Here is a 23,139-nt window from a genome sequence, read left to right on the forward strand (position 1 = left end):
TCAGACCACATTTTATGAGTAATCAATGCAGAAATCCAAGTAATTCCAAAGGGTTCAAAAACGTTTTCATGCAACTGTATATGTTGAACCCATTTGTGGGGGTTAAACCTAGAGTATATCATTTTATCACTAGCGATGCTGCAATGCTAACTAATTAGAGCATGCAATTTTATCATTATAATGGCACTTTAAAAAAGATTGGAATCCTTCTGATATTAATATATATATATATATATATATATATATATATATATATAAACACTGGCTGTCCTATATGTTAAAAAAAATATCTACCGCCTTATAATAAAGGTGTTTTAAAATTATGCATGTCATTTCTTTGCTGAGTGACTAAGTTTATCTAAAGATAAAACAAACGGCAAGAAAATATTTTTTTCCCTCCAGGATGACTGTAGAAAGACCTTTGAACCAGAAAGCCAGTTTAAGCTTGTCTTGCAGATATTCTGTCTAATCCATCACTCTCTAGCCGTTTATGCTGTACATCATTTGATGCTGCTACATTAGTTCTGTAAAATTTTGATAAGTTACTAAATACATTTAAAAAAAAGTAATGTCACATAGTGTAAAAAGCAATTCAGTTAGTTAATCACAAAATGACAAAAATTCTAGTGTTTTCAATGTGACCTCATGTAAAAGGTGTGTGTGTGTGTATATATATATATATATATATATATATATATATACACATACACACACACACATATACACACACACATAGATACATACACACACACACACATACATACACAGACAGACACACATATATACACAGACACACACAACCTCTTTACCAAACTTAGATTATTTTAAAGTCTATTGTATTAATAATACAGTTTTCATTCTTTTCCCTGCAACTTGTTTTAAAGAATAATTCCATCCCATTTTAATGCTAAGTGAAAACAAACCATGTGATAATGGCTGATTTTGTGACAGTTTTCTGGTATTTGCAGATCTTTATATCATGGCTGCATATAAATGTGTTAATTTTTGAAGGCATTCCGCAACATTTTAGACACGGTAAGATCTTCCAGGTTCTCTTCACAGCTAGAAGCTTCAGATGGCATGTTTGCCACCACTGTCCTTTTGCATAAATATTGCAGAGAAACTACTTTAGAATTCAATGGCTGTGTAAGCATAAGTGGAATCGGCTGATCTTTCCCTTCAATGTAGCATAGATTGGAGTCTGACTCTCCTGATGCTGTCAGACGCATGTAATGCTCAACCAATTTCACCACACAAGGAAAAGTTGGTGGATTCTCTGCCCCTGCCACTGTCTCAAGGTAAAACGATGTACCATCAAGCTTAATACGCAGGTTTATAATGCCAGCAGATGTGTGAATACTAAGAGTAAAAAGATGATGGTGATCTGAAGAGTCCCGAATAAGAAAGGAACCAACTGGTTGATCAGATAGTAGTTTTTTGGCATCTGTACCAGATAAGGTACTCCAGTAGTAACCACTGGCCTCCAGCCTCTCTAGAGCAGTCTCTACCTGCTCATAGTCCCCACAGAATGACTTGTAGTGGTAGGATAGCTGGGCAGCCTGAGAGCTCATGGCCGCAAAGATAGATGATGGGCGAAGGCAGCGATGAAAGCAACTCCAACGAAGTGTGACCATCGTCAAGCTAATCAACCTAGGCAGCTGTACTGTGACAGAGAAACCTAGGCTTGGTTTCTAGAGATTTTCATAGGAAACTCACTGCTCACCTGTATCCATCTTCACAAACAAACTATAAGACAAAAGGAAGAAGATAGTCAGAAATAGAAGACTAAAAGTACACAGAAAATAAAACATCTATGATGGTAAAACAAAAACCAACAGTTGTAATTTATAAACTGTATACAGCATTTTGTGCAGGAACATCGACAACCCTATTGTTACAGAAGTGTAACTTGCTTTCACTGGAATCTTTTTATAAAGTTTTTTTCCTTACGTTAAAAAGAAGTATCTGCATTTATAACACAACAAACACCTAATTGGACTGACAATCTACATTTATAAACACTTATTTCTTAGCATTACTTAAGAAACCAAAACAAATTAGTAAGAAGAAGGCAGCATATGTGCAGAAAAGTGGTTAAAGACCCTCTAGGAGAAGCCATTTGGCTAACCAATCTGGAAACATGATGGCGCCTAAATTTTACTAGTGGTTCCTTACTGCTAGATTACGAGTCGTGCGTTAGCCTTAAAAAGCAGCGTTGAGAGGTCCCAACGCTGCTTTTTAACACCCGCTGGTATTACGAGTCTGGCAGGTACCGGCTCACCACTCACTTTTATTCCACGACTCGAGCTTACCCGCAAATCCCTTTATGTCAATTGCATATCCTATCTTTTAATGGGATTTTCCTGACGCCGGTATTACGAGTCTTGGAAGAAGTGAGCGGCAGACCCTCTCCTGTCAAGACTCCTACCGCATTTAAAAGTCGGTAGTTAAGAGTTTTATGGGCTAACGCCGTAACATAAAACTCTTAACTAAAGTGCTAAAAAGTACACTAACACCCATAAACTACCTATTAACCCCTAAACCGAGGCCTCCCCCCCCACATCGCAAACACTTATAGTGGCGGCAACGTTGGCGGCGGCAGATTAGGGGTTAATAAGTGTAGTTAGGTGGCGGCGACATTGGGGGCGGCAGAGTAGGGGGTTAATAAATAAAAAGTAGGTGTCGGCGATGTTGGGGGCAGCAGATTAGGGGTTCATAGGGATAATGTAGGTGGCTGCGGTGTCCGGATTAGGGGTTAATAAGTATAATGTAGGTGTCAGCGATGTCGGGGGTGGCCGTTTAGGGGTTAATAAGTGTAAGATTAGGGATGTTTAGACTCGGGGTTCATGTTAGGTGTAGACATAACTTTTGTTTCCCCATAGGAATCAATGGGGCTGCGTTAGAAGCTGAACGCTGCTTTTTTGCAGGTGTTAGTTTTTTTTTTCAGCCGATTCTGCCCCATTGATTCCTATGGGGAAATCGTGCACAAGCACGTTTTTCCAGCTCACTGCTACCGTAAGCAGCGCTGGTATTGAGGTGAGATGTGGAGCTAAATTTTGCTCTACACTCACTTTTCTGCGGCTAACGCCGGGTTTAAAAAAACCCATAATACCAGCGTTGTCTTAAGTGAGTGGTGAGAAAAAACTGCTCGTTAGCAACGCACCCCTGTTACCGCAAAACTCGTAATCTTGGTGTTAGTTTTTTTTATACTCTCTGTATATCTGCACATAGACCCTTGTCCGACTCCTCAATATTCTTACTGGCTCTCAAATCTGTCATTCATTTGTCAACCCTTAAAAAGGGATAGAAAGGTCAAATCTGAAATGTGAATGGGTCCATTTCAATTTGCACTATAAGCATTTTTGCAGTATACTTCCATTAGTAAAAATCTTACTAGTAAAAGTTATTACTGTTTTCCAGCGGCATACGCACATATCCTGTAAGGGCTTTTGCACCAATATTCAAACATCATGCACGCTCAGAGAGCTGGCTGTGGTGTGCATTGCTTCTGAAGACATAACTTTTGTCAAACAAGCTACTGATGACTCTGAGAAGGTGTGGTGTTAAAATACTGGTGCTTGGGCCCCTCGCAGGATATGTGCAGGATATGTGCGTAACAGTAAACAGTAATGAACTTTATTAGAAGCATTTTTGCCAATGGAAGTATATTGCACTGATACAATCTACAATTTGCAGTGTTTTTAGTTGTAAATATAGCATATTGATGTCTACAGTCTACTAAAACCGTTTACCAATGCTGATCATTATATTTTTCATCCAATAAAATACAATTGATTTATATATTTTTTCTTTAGTAAATTCATTAATTATGTCAACAGACAAACATAAGGAATGGTTACTCCTTTAACTACCTTAAATAAATATAAGTAAAATATGTTCATTAAACTTCCACTGTTTAAAACTGTATAATATTTCATGTTATTCTATCATGGAGACTGTGGGGCCCATTTATCAAGCTCCGAATGGAGCTTGTGGACCCGTGTTTCTGGCGAGCCTTCAGACTCGCCAGAAACAGCAGTTATGAAGCAGCGGTCTAAAGACCGCTGCTCCAAAACCCTGTCCGCCTGCTCTGATGAGGCAGACAGGAATCGCAGGAAATCACCTCCCTGCTGGCGGCTGATTGGCCGCGAGTCAGCAGGGGGGTGGCGTGCAACCAGCAGCTCTTGTGAGCTGCTGGTGAAATGTTAAATGCGGAGAGCATATTGCTCTCCGCATTCAGCGAGGTCTTGCGGACATGATCCGCACTGCCGGATCAGGGTCCGCAAGACCTTTGATAAATAGGCCCCTGTGTGTCATCATGATACTGCTTATATGACACTTATAGTGAAACACTACCTCCCCCTATTTGCAACACACAGAGAGAATGTTTCATTACTGAATATTGTTCTCTGTGTATGTATCTATACTGTGCGTCAAGCTCCGAATGGAGCTTGATGCCCCGTGTTTCTGCACGCTCGCCAGAAACAGCAGTTATGAAGCAGTGGTCACAAAGACCGCTGCTCCATAACCTGTCCGCTTGCTCTGAGCAGGCGGACAGACATCGCCGGAAATCAACCTGATCGAGTATGATCGGGTTGATTGACACCCTCCTGCTAGAGGCCTATTGGCCGCGAGTCTGCAGGGGGCAGCGTTGCACCCGCAGCTCTTGTGAGCTACTGGTGCAATGCTGAATACGGCGAGTGTATTGCTCGCTGTATTCAGCGAGGTCTGTCGGACCTGATCCGCACTGTCGGATCAGGTCCGACAGACCTTGATAAATAGAGGCCATTGTATATGCTATACTTTTTTACATTAGACACATTTTGTAATTAAAATTATATATTATATATATATATATATATATATATTCATACATATATATACATACATACATATACATACATACACACACACACAAATCTCTCTCCTCCACTTAAAGTGATGGTAAATCCTAGCGTTTCTGAAACACTAAGATTTACCATTGTAACAAATAAAGGGGACTTTCAGTCATTAAAGGGACAGTCTAGTATAAATTAAACTTTCATTATTCAGATAGGACTTTTAATTTTAATCAACTTTCCAATTTACTTTTATCATCAAATTTGCTTTTTTCTCTTGGTATTCTTAGTTTAAACTAATCATAGGTAGGCTCATATGCTAATTTCTAAGCCTTTGAGGGCTGCCTCTTATCACATGCTTTTTAAATCTCTTTCAACACAAAGAGACAGAAAGTACACGTGGGCTATATAGATAAACACTGTGTTCAGGCACAGGGAGTTATTTAAGATTTAGCACAAAACAATGCTAAATTTAAGAAAATAGAAAATAAACCGTCACAGTCATTTGATCAGGGGCTGGAAGAAGGTTCCTAGATACAAGGTAATCACAGAGGTAAAAAGTACATTAATATAACTATGTTGGTTATGGAAAACTGGGGAATGGGTAATAAAGGGATTATCTATCTTTTAAAACAATAGCAATTATATGGTAAACTGTCCTTCTAAGGATAAAATACCTCATGCTGAAAGCTCTTTTATTTGTTTGCAAGCGTTCACCGCACTGAGCTGCTAAGGGCAGCCCACGGCAGAACGCTATTTGGCCGAGAGGTGACGTTTCCATCTCTTAGCCATTAGCCGTGCAGGAAATCTGGCTTGGTGCCTCATATGTATACACTGAACTTGTGCACATGATCAGTAGGAGCTGGTGCCTCATAAAAGCTCTGATATTCAAAAGATACTTCGGTTTGGAGAGAAATTGTAGTTCAGACTTCACAGGGGTTGGACTCACTGAATGCTCAAAAGAAAAAAGGGCAGAACTCTCCAGCACTGTGAAATCTCTCTCATTTATATATGTGAAGAAGAGACAAGCACAGTGCACGATTTGATTTGAGTTTTGTTATACTTAAAACTTTGTATTTTATATAACTATAGATTTCAGATTGGGTCCTTTCATTGTTATTACATTAAAACTTTGCACTCTCATGTATATTTTAATACATTTAGATCTAGCAGTGATTTTACAAATTTTGATTATGTTTTAAAGTTTATGTGTTACTTTAACAAGGATCAAACTTTGTATATTTCTATGTATCTTTTACAAATTGCATTGCACTTTGCATGCGATCATATTAAAAAAAAAATTGTTAACTTTTCACAAACTTTGGGTTTCTCACTGAGTTTATTTACACACAACTACTGTTGTAAAAGCTTATCTGGGTTCCCATTTGTAATAAGAAGGCTGCTAATTGCAGCTGTGTACCACACTTCTAAAATTCCTGGTAGTGAAGGGGTTATTGAGGTAGCTTGTAAGGTTAATTTTAGCTGTAGTGTAGAGATTACCCTCCCATTTGACGCCTCTCACCCCCTGATCCCTCCTAAAAAGCTTTCTTTTCTCCCTCATCCCCAATGGTTACCACCATCTTAGGTACTGGCAGACAGTATGCAGTTTAGGGACAGTATTTAAAAAATAAAAAAAAAAATACATTTCTGTAGTGTAGGAAACCCTCCACACCCACCCATCTCCCTGATCCTCCCCAAACAGCTCTCTATAACCCTCAACCACTTTCACTAGGTTCTGCCACCTTAGGTTCTGGCAGCTGTTTGCCAGTACCCAGTTTGTAGTTTTTTCTAATATATATATATATATATATATATATATATATATATATATATTCTGTAGTGTAGTGGTCCCCCCTCATCCTACCCCCAACCGATTGTATGGAGGACATCCTTCCTCACTCCTTTCCATAGTGTAGGGAACCACCCTCCACCTACCTCACTTTATATTTATTTTTCTGTAGTGTAGAAATTCCCACCGTTTCTCCCCTCCCATCTCCCTCCTACACCCTCCACGGCAGCACAGAGTGTCCCTGTTCGCATCGTGATCTACCTTCATTTGTTAAAGGAAGCACAATCAGCCCCCCCTTACCATATGAAGGCAGATGCATTCTGACTCTGGTCTTAGCTGTCAAAGCTGAGAACAGCAAGAGGCAGAAAGTTGCTATGTCCAATATGTTTAATAGATTAATCTGAAATGTAACGTAATATAAAATACAAAGCACAAAGTGTAAATGCAGCAGAACTCTGATGTCATGCAGCGTTATATTGTAACTTTGCAGAATTTGATAATTCAATTAAATTGTAAAAGTCTCCTAAAACTGGATGCTCTATCTGAATCATGAAATTATAATTTTAACTTTAGTATCCCTTTTTAAATTGAATGCTGCAGTACTTCCTACTTATCCTCACTTGCTGATAAGTGTTTTTCGAAAGACAAAAAATAAATAAATCATGAAATATGGTTTGATTTGCTCTCTTTTCCATGAAACAAAGAAAAAAGTATTTAGCCTTTTCAATACAGAGGCACTTTTCTCTAGGGGGACGATGACAAAGAAGAAACATACAGTAATAACAATTCACAGTATTCCTGCTACTAACTGTGATGAATTGCTTTGTGCATTATGTCTTGCACACCCACAATCAGACAGTAACCCAGTTCTCCATTGCTAGTATTGTGTAGGAAGAGTCCCTTTGAGAACTAGATCTCAGCTACTACACCACTTCAAGCGACATGAGATTCATCATTTTTAAAGAGGTTTTGTTTTTAATTATTATAATTAAAAAGACTTTGCTGTAGAACTGATTTCCCCTTCATGCATTTCTAATGACTTGTTCTACCAGCAGCAGTGTATAAAATGCATGAGAAATTGGTATTACATAGAAGCGCAACAGAAACTTCTCTAAAGTACACATTAAGGGGCAGATTACGAGTTGAGCGCAAAAGTGAGGCACGGCATGAAACTAGCGCAGAGAATGGGGTAAGTCGCGCAGCGATGGGCAGCAAATGTAAATTCATAATTCATTTTCTATTGCAGCAAATGTAAATTCATATTCATTTTTTGTGTGCAGCAAATGTAAATTCATATTCATTTTCTGTTGCAGCAAATGTAAATTCATATTCATTTTCTGCGTACCTTGCAATACATTTTGTCTTCTGATTTCGAATTAGTATTTTTCTTATTGAAAAAAAAATATAGGTACAGAATAATAATCTTTCGTGTTTTGGTCAGGTGAACTAATGCTAAATAAAGAACCACAAGTGTGTTTTAAATATTTAGGAAATACCCGATTTCCATCCATGATATTGTTTACCACATATGCTATACACAATGGCAGAAAATTCACATTGTTTGCATTTTGTATAAAGGACTTTTCCCCATATTTGGGAAACTTCTGCATGCTAAAATGTTTTTTTTTTTATAAATTATTTTGAAAAAACAAAAAAGGTATAAAGTGTGAGTAACAGAAAAAAATATGCAGCACTTAATAGGTTAAAAAAAATTGTGACTGAAAATACTTACTCTAAATACAGATTGTCATTTCTATTCTAAAGTTGGAAACTTAAAAAAAAAAAAGTTTCTTTCATGATTCAGATAGAGCATGCGATTTTAAACTTTAATTTACTTCGTAATATCAATTTTTTCTTTGGGTTCTCTTGGTATCTTTTGTTAAAATAGCTTATGAGCCGGCCCATTTCTGTAGCACTATTTGGCAGAAGTTTTACAAGAATGTTATCCATTTGCAAGGAGCATTAGATGGCAAGCACTGTTTACTGCAACATAGTGCTCCAGACACCTACCTAGGTATCATCTTCAACACAAAATATCATGGAAACAAAACAAATTTGATAAAAGAAGTAAATTGGAAACTTTTTTTAAAATGTGTCTGCTCTGTCTGAATCACACAAGAACATTTGAGTTTCATATCCTTTTAAAGTACACATTAAGGGGCAGATTACGAGTTGAGCGCAAAAGTGATGCACAGCATGAAAACTAGCGGCATTGAAGGGGATAAGTCGCGCAGCGATGGGCAGCAAATGTAAAATCTATATGTATATGCTTATATACATACAGTAATATGATGTGTTATTATGTGTATAGTATACACATATTAATACATAAATTCTATATGTATATAACATATCCAACAGATGTAATCAAAATTATTCACCCCCATTGCAAATCAGGTTTATTGTCAACATTTACAGACTTGTCAGCTGTTTGCAATGAACATATCAAACAAAAGCAATTGAAATAGCTCAACACAACTATGCTTCAAGTCATTTCACCAAATTCAACTGAATATGCAACTGGTGTAATCAATTCTGTAATCTCAAAATGATTCAACCCCTTCATGGCAAGCATCTTTAGTACTTAGGTAGAGCACCCTTTTGCTGTTATGACCTGCTGGCAAACCAAGATGAATAACCAGACAACCCCCCTTCTGGCAGCATTCCTCAGGAATCTTAGCCCATTCCTCATGAGCAAAGGCCTCCAGTTCAGTAATATTCTTGGTTTGGGTGCTGCACCCGCCTTCTTCAAAACCCACCAGAGGATTTTCTTATGCGGTTCAAGTCAGGTGACTGTAATGGCCACTGTAGGATCTTCCAGGACATCTTCTGTAACCAAGCCTTGGTGGAATTTGAGGTATGCTTGGGTATCATTGTCCTGTTGGAAGGGTCCAATGACACCCCAAGCTTCAGCTTCCTCACAGACGGCATGATGTTTTGTCCTAGGATTTCCTGATACTTAAATTAATCCAACTTGCCTTCCATACGCGGCAGGTTTCCAGTGTCAGCCCCAGAGGCATCACCTAACCATCATGCTTAACTGTAGGCAGAGTGTTCTTTTCAGCGTATGCTTCAAGTTCCAGTTTGTTTTATCACTCCACAGAAGAAAATCCAAAACTTCTGTTGGCTTATTTAAATTATTTTGAGCATATTGGAGGTGACTTTTCTTGTGCTTTTGGGTTAGTAGTGGGTGTACGTCTTGGAGTTCTTGCATGGAAAACCATCTGCTTTTAGTAGTTGCGCTTACTGTGCAAATTGAATCCTCAGTGCTGTTGCCACAAGTCTTGCTGCAGGTCTCTTTTGCAGTTACTCTAGGTTTTTCTCAACCTTCCTTCTCAGAAATCTGGTTGCAGGCGTTTGATAGCTTCATTGTTTTGCCCCGTCCAGGTAGTGGAAACCTCTGTTCCTTTAACTTTCATCTTGCGAACTATGCTTCCAACGGTATCTCTAGGAACATTCAGTGCCTTCGGCTATCTTTTTGTATCCTGTTCCTTGTTTGTGGAAGGCCCGATGATCTCTTCTCTTAAATTTTTGGACCAATCTTTTGATTTATTTCTAACATGAAAACTCTGTGAAAGAAAATCACAAACAGAGGGTGGTCTCCTAGTGTAATACAGTGATTGCAAAGGGAGAAGTGTTGATGTCTTGTATTTGTGGTTATACCACAAGGAGTGGCAGCACCTTTTGTGCTAAGTAACACATACTGGGATCTCTCAGTGTCCCAGCTCACTGGTCCTGGTATGGGTACCAATTTTCACACCCGGCTACCTGGGTGTCAACGCCGGATAGGATAAAAAAAGCTTCAGGTTTCCGAAAAGTGCAATTTTGTTTATTTTAAAACGGGCAGTAAAAACTGAGGGGTGCAAACATTCACCCAAAGTGTATAAAAACAGTGCAAATTAACAGATTGCAATGCGTTTCTCAGCTGTGCTAGGCTGTTTTATCAGTCCATCACAGTCTGCTAAATCTTAGGCTTTTTTTGCCGATAAAAAAAATAAAGCCATTTTGTTTCTGATCCCCCCCCCACCCAATACCCTACACCCCCCCCCAATACCCTACACCCCCCCCCCCCCAGATCCCTTTCCCAACATTTATTTTCTCCTCCCTCCTCGCCTTTAAATCTGTTTGGGTGCTCCCACCGCGGTGCCCCCCACCAGCTGCGCACTTTATGGAGCGAGGAACAGGAACAGCTCCAGGTTTGGGCCACCCACCCGCCTCGCCTCGTATCCCGCCCATTCACCAACGATCGGGTACCATTGCTGGCCGATGCAGAGAGGGCCAGGTTTCCAACTTTTTCATATATATAATATATATATATATATATATATATATATTATATATATATATATATATACATAATACATACATACACACACACATACAGTATCTATATATATATATATAGTATATATATACACACACACATACATACATCCACACAAATATATATATATATATGTATGTATGTATAATATATATATATATATATATACTACATACACACATAATCTATGCATGTGCGTTTCTTACGACTTCTGCTTGTCTACAAACCATAATACATGAAACACAATGTCCTGAGGGCATAAGAACATCCCTTTAACTCTCTTCTAGGAAGCACATTATTGATTGACATAGTTCCAAAAAGGTCTTTGCATCAGTACCCTGTGATAAAGGACAATTTCTGGTCAGTTTACAATAAACAGCATGAGTTTTAATCAGACAAACCTCATCAACATGGTTAGTCTGTTTTGAGAGGGAAGAGTCTCATAACAAAAAGCCAAGTACAACTGAAGTCAAGGATACGTCAATCCCATATTGAAGGGAAGGTCAGTAATTGAATAAAAGACCACTCAGGTAGTTTCAGCACAGAAATTATATGATGTATTTATCATAAAAGCAAAGTTAGAGCAGCTTATTCCAGAATTTCACATCACTTATCCATATGTGATTTGTTGCACACTTACTGGGAAGATGGTGTTCAATTAGCAAGTCACAATCCTCTTCATGTTTAAATACCTAAGCTAGTTTGTATCTTTACAGCAGGAAGAGCAGAAATGTCACTTAATAATGTTACTGGTAACATAAAATGTCTTTGCATTGATTTATGATTATCATCTCCCTGTGTTTATTATTCTGAAGGATTACCCTTTTGCATTATTAATTTGGTTATGTGCTTGATGCTATGTTAGTAAACTGTAATTTCACAACCATGACTGAATATCTACTGTGATTAATAGGTGCTAACATTTTAATGAGGAATGTTGGACAACAATGAAAACCCAACAGCATTATGTAATGCGCTGTCCAGACCAAAAAGAAATTATATTACTTCTTAGGAAAGTGATTATTCTTTTGTTTTTAGATCCCTCAAGAGAGTTTTTTATTTTATGTTTCTAATAATCAAAATCACTTTTTACCTAAATGTTCCCTCTTAAGTGTATTTAACTTTAAAAGTTATTTATTTAAAATTTCCGGACATTTGCCTCATGTCAAGTACAGGAAACCTAAGTCCCTTAAAGAGACATGAAACATTAGATAAATGCTAGATGAGTGCAAAGCAAAATTAGACTGGGAATTATTTGCACAGTCTGGTTAGATGGATAGTAAGATCCTCTAGTAATGGGACAATAACAATTGCTACAATACACTAAATACAAGCCTGTCAGCGGTCTTGCTATGTAATCACTATGCACTGTGTGGAACACATGGTGCTTACATTACTTGTGTGGCTTGCTCTGGGGTTATTTAGCTCCCCTCAGCAAAAATAGGACTATTGCATCTTAAGTGGGTGAGACTCTAAGACAGAGGAGGATTCTCAGGCCCAACGGCAACCATTCAAACCTTTATTGGATTTTATTTGCTTTCATAAGCCCAAGTGTATAGATATATACATATAAATACAGTGTGTGTGTATATAAAACAATATTAATTGTGAGGGGGGCGGAAGTCTTGGTGAGTTCCCACTTTTTGTTGTAGGACTTGACCCCTGGTTATATCTTTCCCTAACTGTTCCATAAAAAGAAATTAGAAACCTAGGTTTTAACAGGACTCCCAATACAGCACAGAAATTCAGTCAATTGGAAAGCTTATACTTATCAGAGTGAAAATTACAGTACAATGGAAGAAAATAATGAAAGTATATTGCAAAGTTTTTTTTACTACACATAATTAAATATTTTATATTACAATCTCAAAGTGTTTAATGTCCCTTTAATTGGATATTAACTTCAAAAGTAAACTTTCATGATTCATATAGAACATGTAATTTAAACTCAAAATCTTTCCACTTTACTTATATTATTACATTTACGTTGCTCTCTTGGTATCTTTTGTTGAGTTTTAGCTCCTTTCTAAGGGCCTGATATTTAAAGCATTGTCAGACTAGCACTATGTTATAAAAGGTATCAGCATTGTGATCAATATTGCAGGTGAAATCTAATCACTGTTAGAAGGTAGTCCCGCCAAAAGGTTTTCTTTTCTAGCACCACTGTGGGATGTGTCTCTGACACTGGCAGAATGTTAAAAGCAGCATTGTTAACTGTAGCGAATGATGCCTTTAGACCAGGGATGGGGAACCTTGGCACTGTTGATGTTCCAGAACGACATTATCCATGATGCTTAGGCACTCTGAAGTCCAGTTGAGCATCATGGGAAATGTAGTTCTGAAACATCTGGAGGGCCAAGGTTCCCCATCCCTACTTTAGACAGTATTGAACGCCAATTTACAGTGGATTGTGGGTAGCTTGGACATATGTATATAGTGTGTAATAGAATATTATGCATTTTATCTAAGTTTGTTATTCAAAGAAATGTGATTTTACTTTTTGGCATTTTTTTTCCTATTTAGGAAGAAGATTTTTTGTACGAGATATTAATATCCGTTGAAGACAGTAGCCGCAAGTTTCTTGTTTTACAATGGTGCTATTTAAACAATGCACAAGAAGAAGGCTTTTTTAACATGGTATTTTTTCAGCCGCTACAATTGCAAAACTTTACTTTATGGGTTTACTTCTAACTTCAAGGTTGTACCGGTCATATCTTTGAAATGTGTACAGTGTATTTTGTATTAAAGAGATATGAAGGTCAAAAGTGAAATGTGCATTGGTGCATTTCAATTAGAAATAACATAATTTATGTAAGAACTTACCTGATAAATTAATTTCTTTCATATTGGCAAGAGTCCATGAGCTAGTGACGTATGGAATATACAATCCTACCAGGAGGGGCAAAGTTTACCAAACCTCAAAATGCCTATAAATACACCCCTCACCAAACCCACAATTCAGTTTAACAAATAGCCAAGTAGTGGGGTGATAAAGAAAGGAGTAAAAAGTATCAAAAAAAGGAACAGGAAATATAATTGTGCTTTATACAAACAAAAAAAAACATAACCACCATAAAAAGGGTGGGTCTCATGGACTCTTGCCAATATGAAAGAAATGAATTTATCAGGTAAGTTCTTACATAAATTATGTTTTCTTTCACGTAATTGGCAAGAGTCCATGAGCTAGTGACGTATGGGACAGTAATACCCAAGATGTGGAACTCCACAGAAGAGTCACTAGAGAGGGAGGGATAAAATAAAAACAGCCATTTTCCACTGAAAAATTAAATCCACAACCAAAAGAATAAGTTTTTCTTATAATTGAAAAGAAAAAACTTAAAACATAAGCAGAGGAATCAAACGGAAACAGCTGCCTGAAGAACTTTTCTACCAAAAACTGCTTCCGAAGAGACAAATACATCAAAACGGTAGAATTTAGTAAATGTATGCAAAGAAGACCAAGTCGCTGCTTTGCAAATCTGATCAACTGAAGCTTCATTCTTAAAAGCCCATGAAGTGGAGACTGATCTAGTAGAATGAGCTGTGATTCTCTGAGGCGGGGCCTGACCCGACTCCACATAAGCCTTATGAATCAAAAGCTTTAACCAAGATGCCAAGGAAATGGTAGAAGCTTTCTGACCTTTCCTAGAACCAGAAAAGACAACAAATAGACTAGAAGTCTTCCTGAAATCTTTAGTAGTTTCAACATAATATTTCAAAGCTCTTACAACATCCAGAGAATGTAAGGATCTCTCCAAAGAATTCTTAGGATTAGGACACAAAGAGGGGACACCAATTCCTCTATTAATGTTGTTAGAATTCACAACTTTAGGTAAAAATTTAAATGAAGTCCGCAAAACTGCCTTATCTTGATTAAAAATCAGAAAAGATGACTCACAAGAAAGAGAAGCTAATTCAGAAAGCAGAAGAGATAGCCAAAAGGAAGAACACTTTCCAAGAAAGTAGTGTAATATCCAAATAATGCATAGGCTCAAAAGGAGGAGCCTGTAAAGCTCTCAGGACCAAATTAAGACAAATTAAGGAGGAGAGATTGATTTAATGACAGGTTTGTTGCTGACTAAAGCCTGAACAAAACAGTGACTATCAGGAAGTTTAGCAACCTTTCTGTGAAATAAAACAGAAAGAGCAGAGAGATTTGTTCCTTCAAGGAACTTGCAGACAAACCTTTATGCAAACCATCCTCAAGAAACTGTAAAATTCTAGGAATTCTAAAAGAATGCCAGGAGAATTTATGAAAAGAACACCATGAAATATAAGTCTTCCAAACTCGATAATAAATCTTCCTAGAAACAGATTTACGAGCCTGTAACATAGTATCAATCACTGAGTCAGAGAAACCTCTATGACTAAGCACTAAGCGTTCAATTTCCATGCCTTCAAATTTAATGATTTGATATCCTGATAGAATAACGGTCCTTGAGACAGAAGATCTGGTCATAAAGGAAGTGGCCATGGTTGACAACTGGACATCCGGACAAGGTCCGCATACCAGAACCTGTGAGGCCATGCTGGTGCTACCAGAAACACAAACGAATGTTCCATGATGATCTTGGAGATCACTTTTGGAAGAAGAACTAGAGGTGGGAAGATATAAGCAGGTTGGTAAAACCAAGGAACTGCTAACACATCCATCGACTCCGTCTGAGGATCCCTGATCCTGGACAGGTACCTGGGAAGTTTCTTGTTCAGATGGGAAGCCATCAGATCTATTTCTGGAAGACCCCACTTCTGAACAATCTGAAAAAACACATCTGGATGGAGTGACCACTCCCCCGGATGTAAAGTCTGATGGCTGAGATAATCTGCTTCCCAATTGTCTACACCTGGGATATGTACTGCAGAAATTAGACAAGAGATGGATTCCGCTCCAAGCAAGTATCCGAGATACTTCTTTCAAAAAGGAACGAATATACTCCATCTTAAAGAGTTAAGTAGATTTGTCAGTGTCAATATCTGAGGTAGGATCTTCTAAATCAGATAGATCCTCATCCGAGGAGGATAATTCAGTATGTTTTCGGTCATCTTTATGAGAAGTTTTAAAAGACCTTTTACGTTTATTAGAAGGCGGAATGGCAGACAAAGCCTTCTGAATCGCATCAGCAATAAAATCTTTTATATTCACAGGGATATCATGTACATTAGACGTTGAAGGAACAACAGGCATTGTACTAGTACTGATGGATACATTCTCTGCATGTAAAAGCTTATTATGACAACTGTTACATACTACAGCTGGAGATATAGAGATATAATCTCTGCTAACTTACAACAGATACAATTATCTTTGGTAGAACTGTTATCAGGCAGCAGGAATCCAACAGTGGTTTCTGCGACAGAATCAGATTGAGACATCTTGCAAATGTAAGAGAAAAAAAACAACATATAAAGCAAAATGATGAATTTCCTTATATGGCAGTTTCAGGAATGGGAAAAAAATGCAAACAGCATAGCCCTCTGAGCATAGAAAAAGGCGAGAGGCATATAGGAAGTGGGGTTTAAATAATAAAATTATTTGGCGCCAAGTATGACGCGCAATGCAAAATTTTTTTTTTTTTGGTGCTAACAATATCCAGAGATGCAACTCGCGTCATAGCAGACGCAACCTTGTACAAGGAAACCTGAGATCAACTAAGATGCCGGAGATGACTATTTTGCATCACCGAACGTACCTTCGCGCCAAAACAATTCTCGAACCAAGAATGATGCAATAAATATCAGCATTTTGCTGCCTCGCAAGCCTAAATTTTGCCCGCAAAAATTAATGAAAACAGTCAATTTTGAAGAAAAGACTATTCCCCAAGGTAAGAAAAAATAACTTCCTAAATATCTTTTTCCCAATTTTGAAACTGATAGTCTGCAAAAGGAAATATACATAAACCTGACTCATGGCAAATATAAGTACAATACATATATTTAGAACTTTACATTAATACATAAAGTGCCAAACCATAGCTGAGAGTGTCTTTACAAACTAAAAACATACTTCCCGAAAGACACCCATCCACATATAGCAGATAGCCAAACCAGTACTGAAACAGTTATCAGTAGAGGTAATGGTATATGAGAGTATATCGTCGATCTGAAAAGGGAGGTAGGAGATGAATCTCTACGACCGATAACAGAGAACCTATGAAATAGACCCCCGTTAGGAAAATCATTGCATTCAATAGGTAATACTCTCTTCACGTCCCTCTGACATTCGCTGTACTCTGAGAGGAATCGGGCTTCAGCATGCTGAGAAGCGCATATCACAGAAGAAAATCAAGCACAAACTTACTTCACCACCTCCATAGGAGACAAAGTTTGTAAAACTGAATTGTGGATGTGGTAAGGGGTGTATTTATAGGCATTTTGAGGTTTGGGAAACTTTGCCCCGACTGGTAGGATTGTATATCCCATACGTCACTAGCTCATGGACTCTTGCCAATTACATGAAAGAAATAAGTATTTTTGCAAATCTCTTCCATTAGCAAAAATGCTTCTAATAAAAGTTATTTTTTTTTTTCTGCGGCATACGCACAAATGCTGTGAGGGCTCCTGCACCAGTATTTAAACATCACAACTTCAGAGAGTCAGCATTGGCTTGCATGACATAAAAATAAGTCTTCAAAAGCAATACACAACACCGCCAGTTCTCATGGTGTTTTAATACAAGTGCACGGCCCTCACAGGATATGTGCATAATAACTTTTACTAGAAGCATTTTTGTTAGTGTAAGTATATTGCAAAAATGCTTACATTTCAAATTGAAATGGAAATTTTATTTTTCACCTTTCTATCCCTTTAAAGGGACACTCAAGTCAAAATTAAAAACTTTCATGATTCAGAAAGAGCACACAATTTTGAGAATCTTTTCAATTTACTTGAATTATCAAATTTTGCACAATCTTTTTATAGCCACACTTTTTGAAGCACCAGCTTCTACTTAGTACGTGCACAAGCTCTTAGGGTATACATATACTAGTCTGTGATTGGCTGATGTCTGTCACATGATACAGGGGGGCTGGCAAATGGGAGAAAAAAAAATTGCCAGAAAAAAAAACTACTGCTTAATTGAAATTCAGAGTAAGTGTTATTGCATTGCTTTTTTATAATGCATTTGTTAATTATGCAATTCTACTGTATTTAGTGGTCCTTTAAGATTGAGTGCTCAGAACTGTTTAACAATGTATTCCTAACAAAACAATATCCAGTTTGTTACATAAAACCTAACTTAGGCTACAGACTCTGAAATAAAGTAAATTCTATTTTATATTTCATAATACAAAAAAGTAAACTTTACAAGTAAAAAAATAAAAAACGATCTAATATTTGTAATGATGATCTTGGTGTCTGATTTACTATAACAGTGGAAGCTTCTTGTTTAAAACTCACATGATTCATTTTTACCACTCCTTTATAATATGCCCTGAGGATAAATTTCACAATGGGATAGCATCTGACATGTACCAAAATGCACATCTAGAAATGTAAAGTGTGCTGCCAATATGCCTTCATAACAACTCTGTTCTGGCAAGAAATGAGTTAAAGGGACAGTCTATGTTTATTGTTTAAAAAGATAGATAATCCCTTTATTACCCATTCCCCAGTTTTTCATAACCAACACTGTGATAATACACTTATTAGCTCTGTGATTACTTTGTATCTAAGCCTCTGCAACCCTCCCCCTTATCTCAGTGCTATTTGCAAACTTGCATTTTAGCCAATTGGTGCTGCTTCATAAATAACTCCATGTGATTGAGCACAATGTTATCTAATTGGCACACGTGAATTAGCACTGTTTGGCTATGAAATGCTAATAACATGTAAATGCATTTTGCTGGTGCTGCATCAACAATAATACTTTTTACTGGTTATATATGCAGCCCCTTATAAATCTTTGTGCCTTCATCAGACCTCAGATTTGACCCCCTGACCTTGTAGCCTCTTTAATAAGATACAGCATGATAACATCTAAAATCTATATACTAACTTTCTTCTATAGCAACTGAAAAGAAGCCACCAAAGTTCCTACCATAATCCTGATTCAAGTATCTTCTATCTTCAACCGCCTCACTACAGTCTGGATCTAGTTCCCTCCTATATATATTATTATTATTCTAAACAGATCCTGATTGGTTATCAGATCAACCAGTATGATGTGTGTATGTATATAAACAAAACTATATTTCTTTTTCTTTTTGTTACTCCCTTGTCAAAAGCTTTTGCAATTCGTGTCATATCCTTGATTTTCTTTCTACATAAGACATCAAAAGGACACCAGAAATGCAATTTAATGAGAATAAAACTGAAAATATTTTCAAGAAAGCATTTATTGAACATATTTGTCAAACATGTGTTATATGTATTACTACACACCTTGATTGTTTTACTTTCAGTTTTAAATTGAAAGTCACACCCTCAGATCTGAGTTGTGAAATCAGTGTGTCTTTTATCTGTGTTAAAGGGAAAGTCTATTCCAGATTTGTTATTGTTTAAAAAGATAGATAATCCCTTTATTACCCAGTCCCCAGTTTTGCATAACCAACAAACAACAACTGTTATATTAATATACTTTTTACCTCTGTGATTACCTTGTATCTAATACTCTGGAGACTGCCCCCATATATCAGTGCTATTTATAGACTTGCATTTTAGCCAATTAGTGCAGACTCATAAATAACTACACCGGAGTGAGCACAATGTAATATGGCACACATGAGCTAGTACTGTCTAGCTGTGACAAACTGTCAAAATGCACTGAGATAAGAGGCAGCCTTCAAGAGCTTAGAAATTAGCATATGAGCCTACCTAGGTTTAGCTTTCAACAAAGAATACAAAGAGAACAAAGCCAATTTGATAAAAGTTCATTGGAAAATTGTTTAAAATTGCATGCTCTATCTGAATCATGAATGGAAAAAAATAGGTTTTATATCACTTTAAGAATCTCTAATCCAGCTTGTTTCTAACTTTTATACGCAATCAATTTTGAGCGTCTTGGTTTAAGAGACATGAAAGTAAAAATTTAAATTTTGTGATTCAGATATGCAAATTAAAGACAGATGAAACCCAATTTTTTTCTTTCATGACCCAGACAGATAATACAATTTTAAACCACTTTCCAATTTACTTTTATTATCCAATTTGCTTTGTGCTCTTGGTATCCTTTGTTATAAAGCATACCTAGGTAGGCTCAGGAGCTGGGAGCTAGCTGCTGATTGGTGGCTGCACACATATACCTCTTATCATTGGCTTACTGATGTGTTTAGCTAGCTCTTAGTAGTGCACTGCTAATTCTTTAATAAATGACCAAGAAGATGAAGCACAATTGATAAAGTAAATTGCAAAGTTGTTGAAAATCGTATGCTCCATCTGAATAATAAAATAATCATTTGGGGTTTCATGTCTCTTTAAAGGAAGAGGAAATAAAAAAATAAAGTTGTATGATTCAGAGAGAGCATGCCATTTTAAGACACTTTTAAATTCACATCTAGCATGTATTCCTAAATGTACTCTCTTGGTATTCGTTATTAAAAAGAATAAAAACAACATTTCCTCAACAGTAGCAAAGCGCACACGTTGAGGCACCGGCTCCTACTAAGCATGTGCAAAATTTCACATAATATACATATATGCTTTTTTGTGATTGGATGATGGCTGTCACATGATACAAGGAGAAGGGAAATGGATGGAACTGAAATTTGTCAGAAAAAATATCCTACTTATTTTAAATTCAAACTTAGGGGCCAATTCTCTAAACTTCACCAGATCAGACTTGGTTTTTCACACTGACCCTTGCAGGTGGTGGAATTATTGTAAAAAAGGGGGCAGTCCCTGCGAGTGGTGACATGGCTGCTAAATAAAGTATTGGAGCTTGCTGGAAAGGGACACTTTTCTCCATAGAGTGAAGTTAGCAGGGAGCAGGGGGCACTTTAAAAATTAAATCCTGCAGCCAATATAAATCATATTATGCTGCTTTCTGGGTTTATCATCTTACAAGCGCTTCTATTTTCACATACATGCGTTTTTCTATTAGGGTATTAAGTTTTTTGAGAAAAGTTTGCCACCTTCTAACTGGCGAGAAAAAACTGTGAGATCTGAAGTGTGAGAATCGTTTACAGAATTATGCTGGGATTTGAGAGACAATTTCATATACACCCCTGGAACTCCCAAGTTCAGCCCTTTTTCGCAAACAATTATGCTTTGTATTTCGTACTTCTAAGTATGAATGTCTATGGGTTTTAATTTTGCACATCCAGTGTACTTAAATTATGATTTACACTGTGCATATTTAATGTGATTTATTCCTCTGTAATTTACATACAAATTTTATGTTTTTGATAAAATACAATTTTTGGTAAACAATTTTGTTACAATTTTTGATGCAGCTTAATATATTTTTTTTATGTGAATGGTTCATTATGTATGATTACTAAATTACATTTTATAGTGCACTTTTGTAATGTATGCATCTCCGCCCCATACAAAAATGCAGTATAGGCCCCTTACTGAGACACAGTTTTAAGGGGTAAAAAGTGGCTTTATTGAATTCCACCACTGAAATAGAATGGCTGTTGAGCATTCCTATAGGATCTAACCAGCCCAGAGAGCTTTAGGGAATCGGCCACTAAGTGCCATTGCATTGTCTTTTATCATGCACTTGTTGATCATGCAAGTCTACTGTATTTACGCTAAACCTATGTTATATCTCGTTAAAAAAAATATATTATTTATATAATCAAATTTACCTTTTTTTTAGATATCCTTTGTTGAAACGTGTGCACACTTCTGAGCCTACCTCAGTATGTGCTTATGGAAAGAACCTATCACTGTACGTATAACATTGTTACAACAGTAATACATAAAAAAAATAAATAGGAGGATATCAATTTTAAACAACATTCCAATTTACTTCTATTACCAAATTTGTTTTGCTCTCTTTGTATTATTTGTTGAAAAAAACAAATGCACTACACCAGACATCCTCAGACTGGTCCCTCCAGAGGTTTTGAAACTACATTTTCTGATATGCTGGCTGAGCATCATGGGAAATGTAGTTCCAAAACCTCTGGAGGGCCAAGTTTGAGGCTGTCTGCACTACACTACTGAGAGCTAGCTGAACACACTGGTGAGCCAATGACAAGAAGCATATATGTGCAGCCACCAATCACCAGCTAGCTCAAAATAGTACACTACTGCTCCTGAGTCTACCTAGTATGCTTTTCAAAGGATACTAAAAATAAAGACAGTTAGATAACAAACGCAAATTGGAAACTTGTTCAAAATAGCATGCTCTATCTAAATCATATCTTAAAGGGATATGAAACACAAAACTTTTCTTTTGTCAGTCAGACACAGCATACCACTATAAAAAAAAAAGTTTCCAATTTACTTTTATTATCATATTTGCTTTGTTCCCATGATAGTCTTTGTTAAAGAGATACTTAGGTAGGCATCTGGTGCACTACATGGCAGAAAATAGTGCTGCCATCTAATGCTCTTGCAAATGAATAACATTCTTGCAAAACTGCTGCCATATAGTGCTCCAGAAATGGGGCGGCTCCTAAGCATACGCCCCTGATTTTCAACAAAAGATACCAAGAGAACAAAGAAAACGATAAAAGTAAATTAGAAAGTTGCTTAAAATTGCATGCTCTATCTGAATCACGAAAGACAAATGTTGGGTTTCATATCTCTTTAATTTTGTCTTTACTATCCCTTTAAACTTCAGTTTTAACTTCCATGCCTCATTAAATACAATGTTATGTAAACACATATTTTAACCATAGCCCTGTGCATGAAAACCATTCATTATCCCTTACATATAGTTGTAAAATGTACCAAAAGTAGAGAAGTTTGACTTAAAAATCATTCATCCAACTGAAGACAAAAAAGTTGATTGAACTATATTTTGGTTAAATGTTTTTTTTCCTGGTATAATTTCCCATATTACAGTAAAAGGCATGAACAGTGTTATGATTTTGCTACTGTATTGGATTCATCTGTTAATATTAAGACATCTGCTTTCACACTGAGCTATATGCCAACATTACAGCAAGCGCAGGGCAGTCAGAGAGCCAGCAGACGTTACCCACCTCCCCTTCTAGACCACTAAAAAGAATTTATGAGCATCTCCACTTGGTATTCAAGTAGTCATTCTGCCGGTTGTAATTTTCCAGGCTATGAAC

General features: G+C 37.0%; 1 protein-coding gene across 3 annotated transcripts in view; it reads right to left on the minus strand.

The window, feature by feature from the left end:
• LOC128638647 (suppressor of cytokine signaling 3-like) overlaps nucleotides 1–23,139 on the minus strand; it is a 331,150-nt gene that overhangs the window by 291,557 nt on the left and 16,454 nt on the right. For 2 of the 3 annotated variants that reach the window (XM_053690737.1, XM_053690736.1), the window contains one exon: nucleotides 820–1,746. The exons of the other annotated variant lie outside the window; for it this stretch is intronic. In XM_053690737.1, the coding sequence (XP_053546712.1) occupies nucleotides 999–1,634 (636 nt within the window). In that variant the 5' untranslated portion in view covers nucleotides 1,635–1,746 and the 3' untranslated portion in view covers nucleotides 820–998. Of the gene's footprint in view, nucleotides 1–819; nucleotides 1,747–23,139 lie in introns of those variants that run through there. 3 annotated transcript variants of the gene reach the window in all.

The sequence above is a fragment of the Bombina bombina genome, chromosome 8 (assembly GCF_027579735.1).
Source record: "Bombina bombina isolate aBomBom1 chromosome 8, aBomBom1.pri, whole genome shotgun sequence".
Lineage (NCBI taxonomy): Eukaryota > Metazoa > Chordata > Amphibia > Anura > Bombinatoridae > Bombina > Bombina bombina.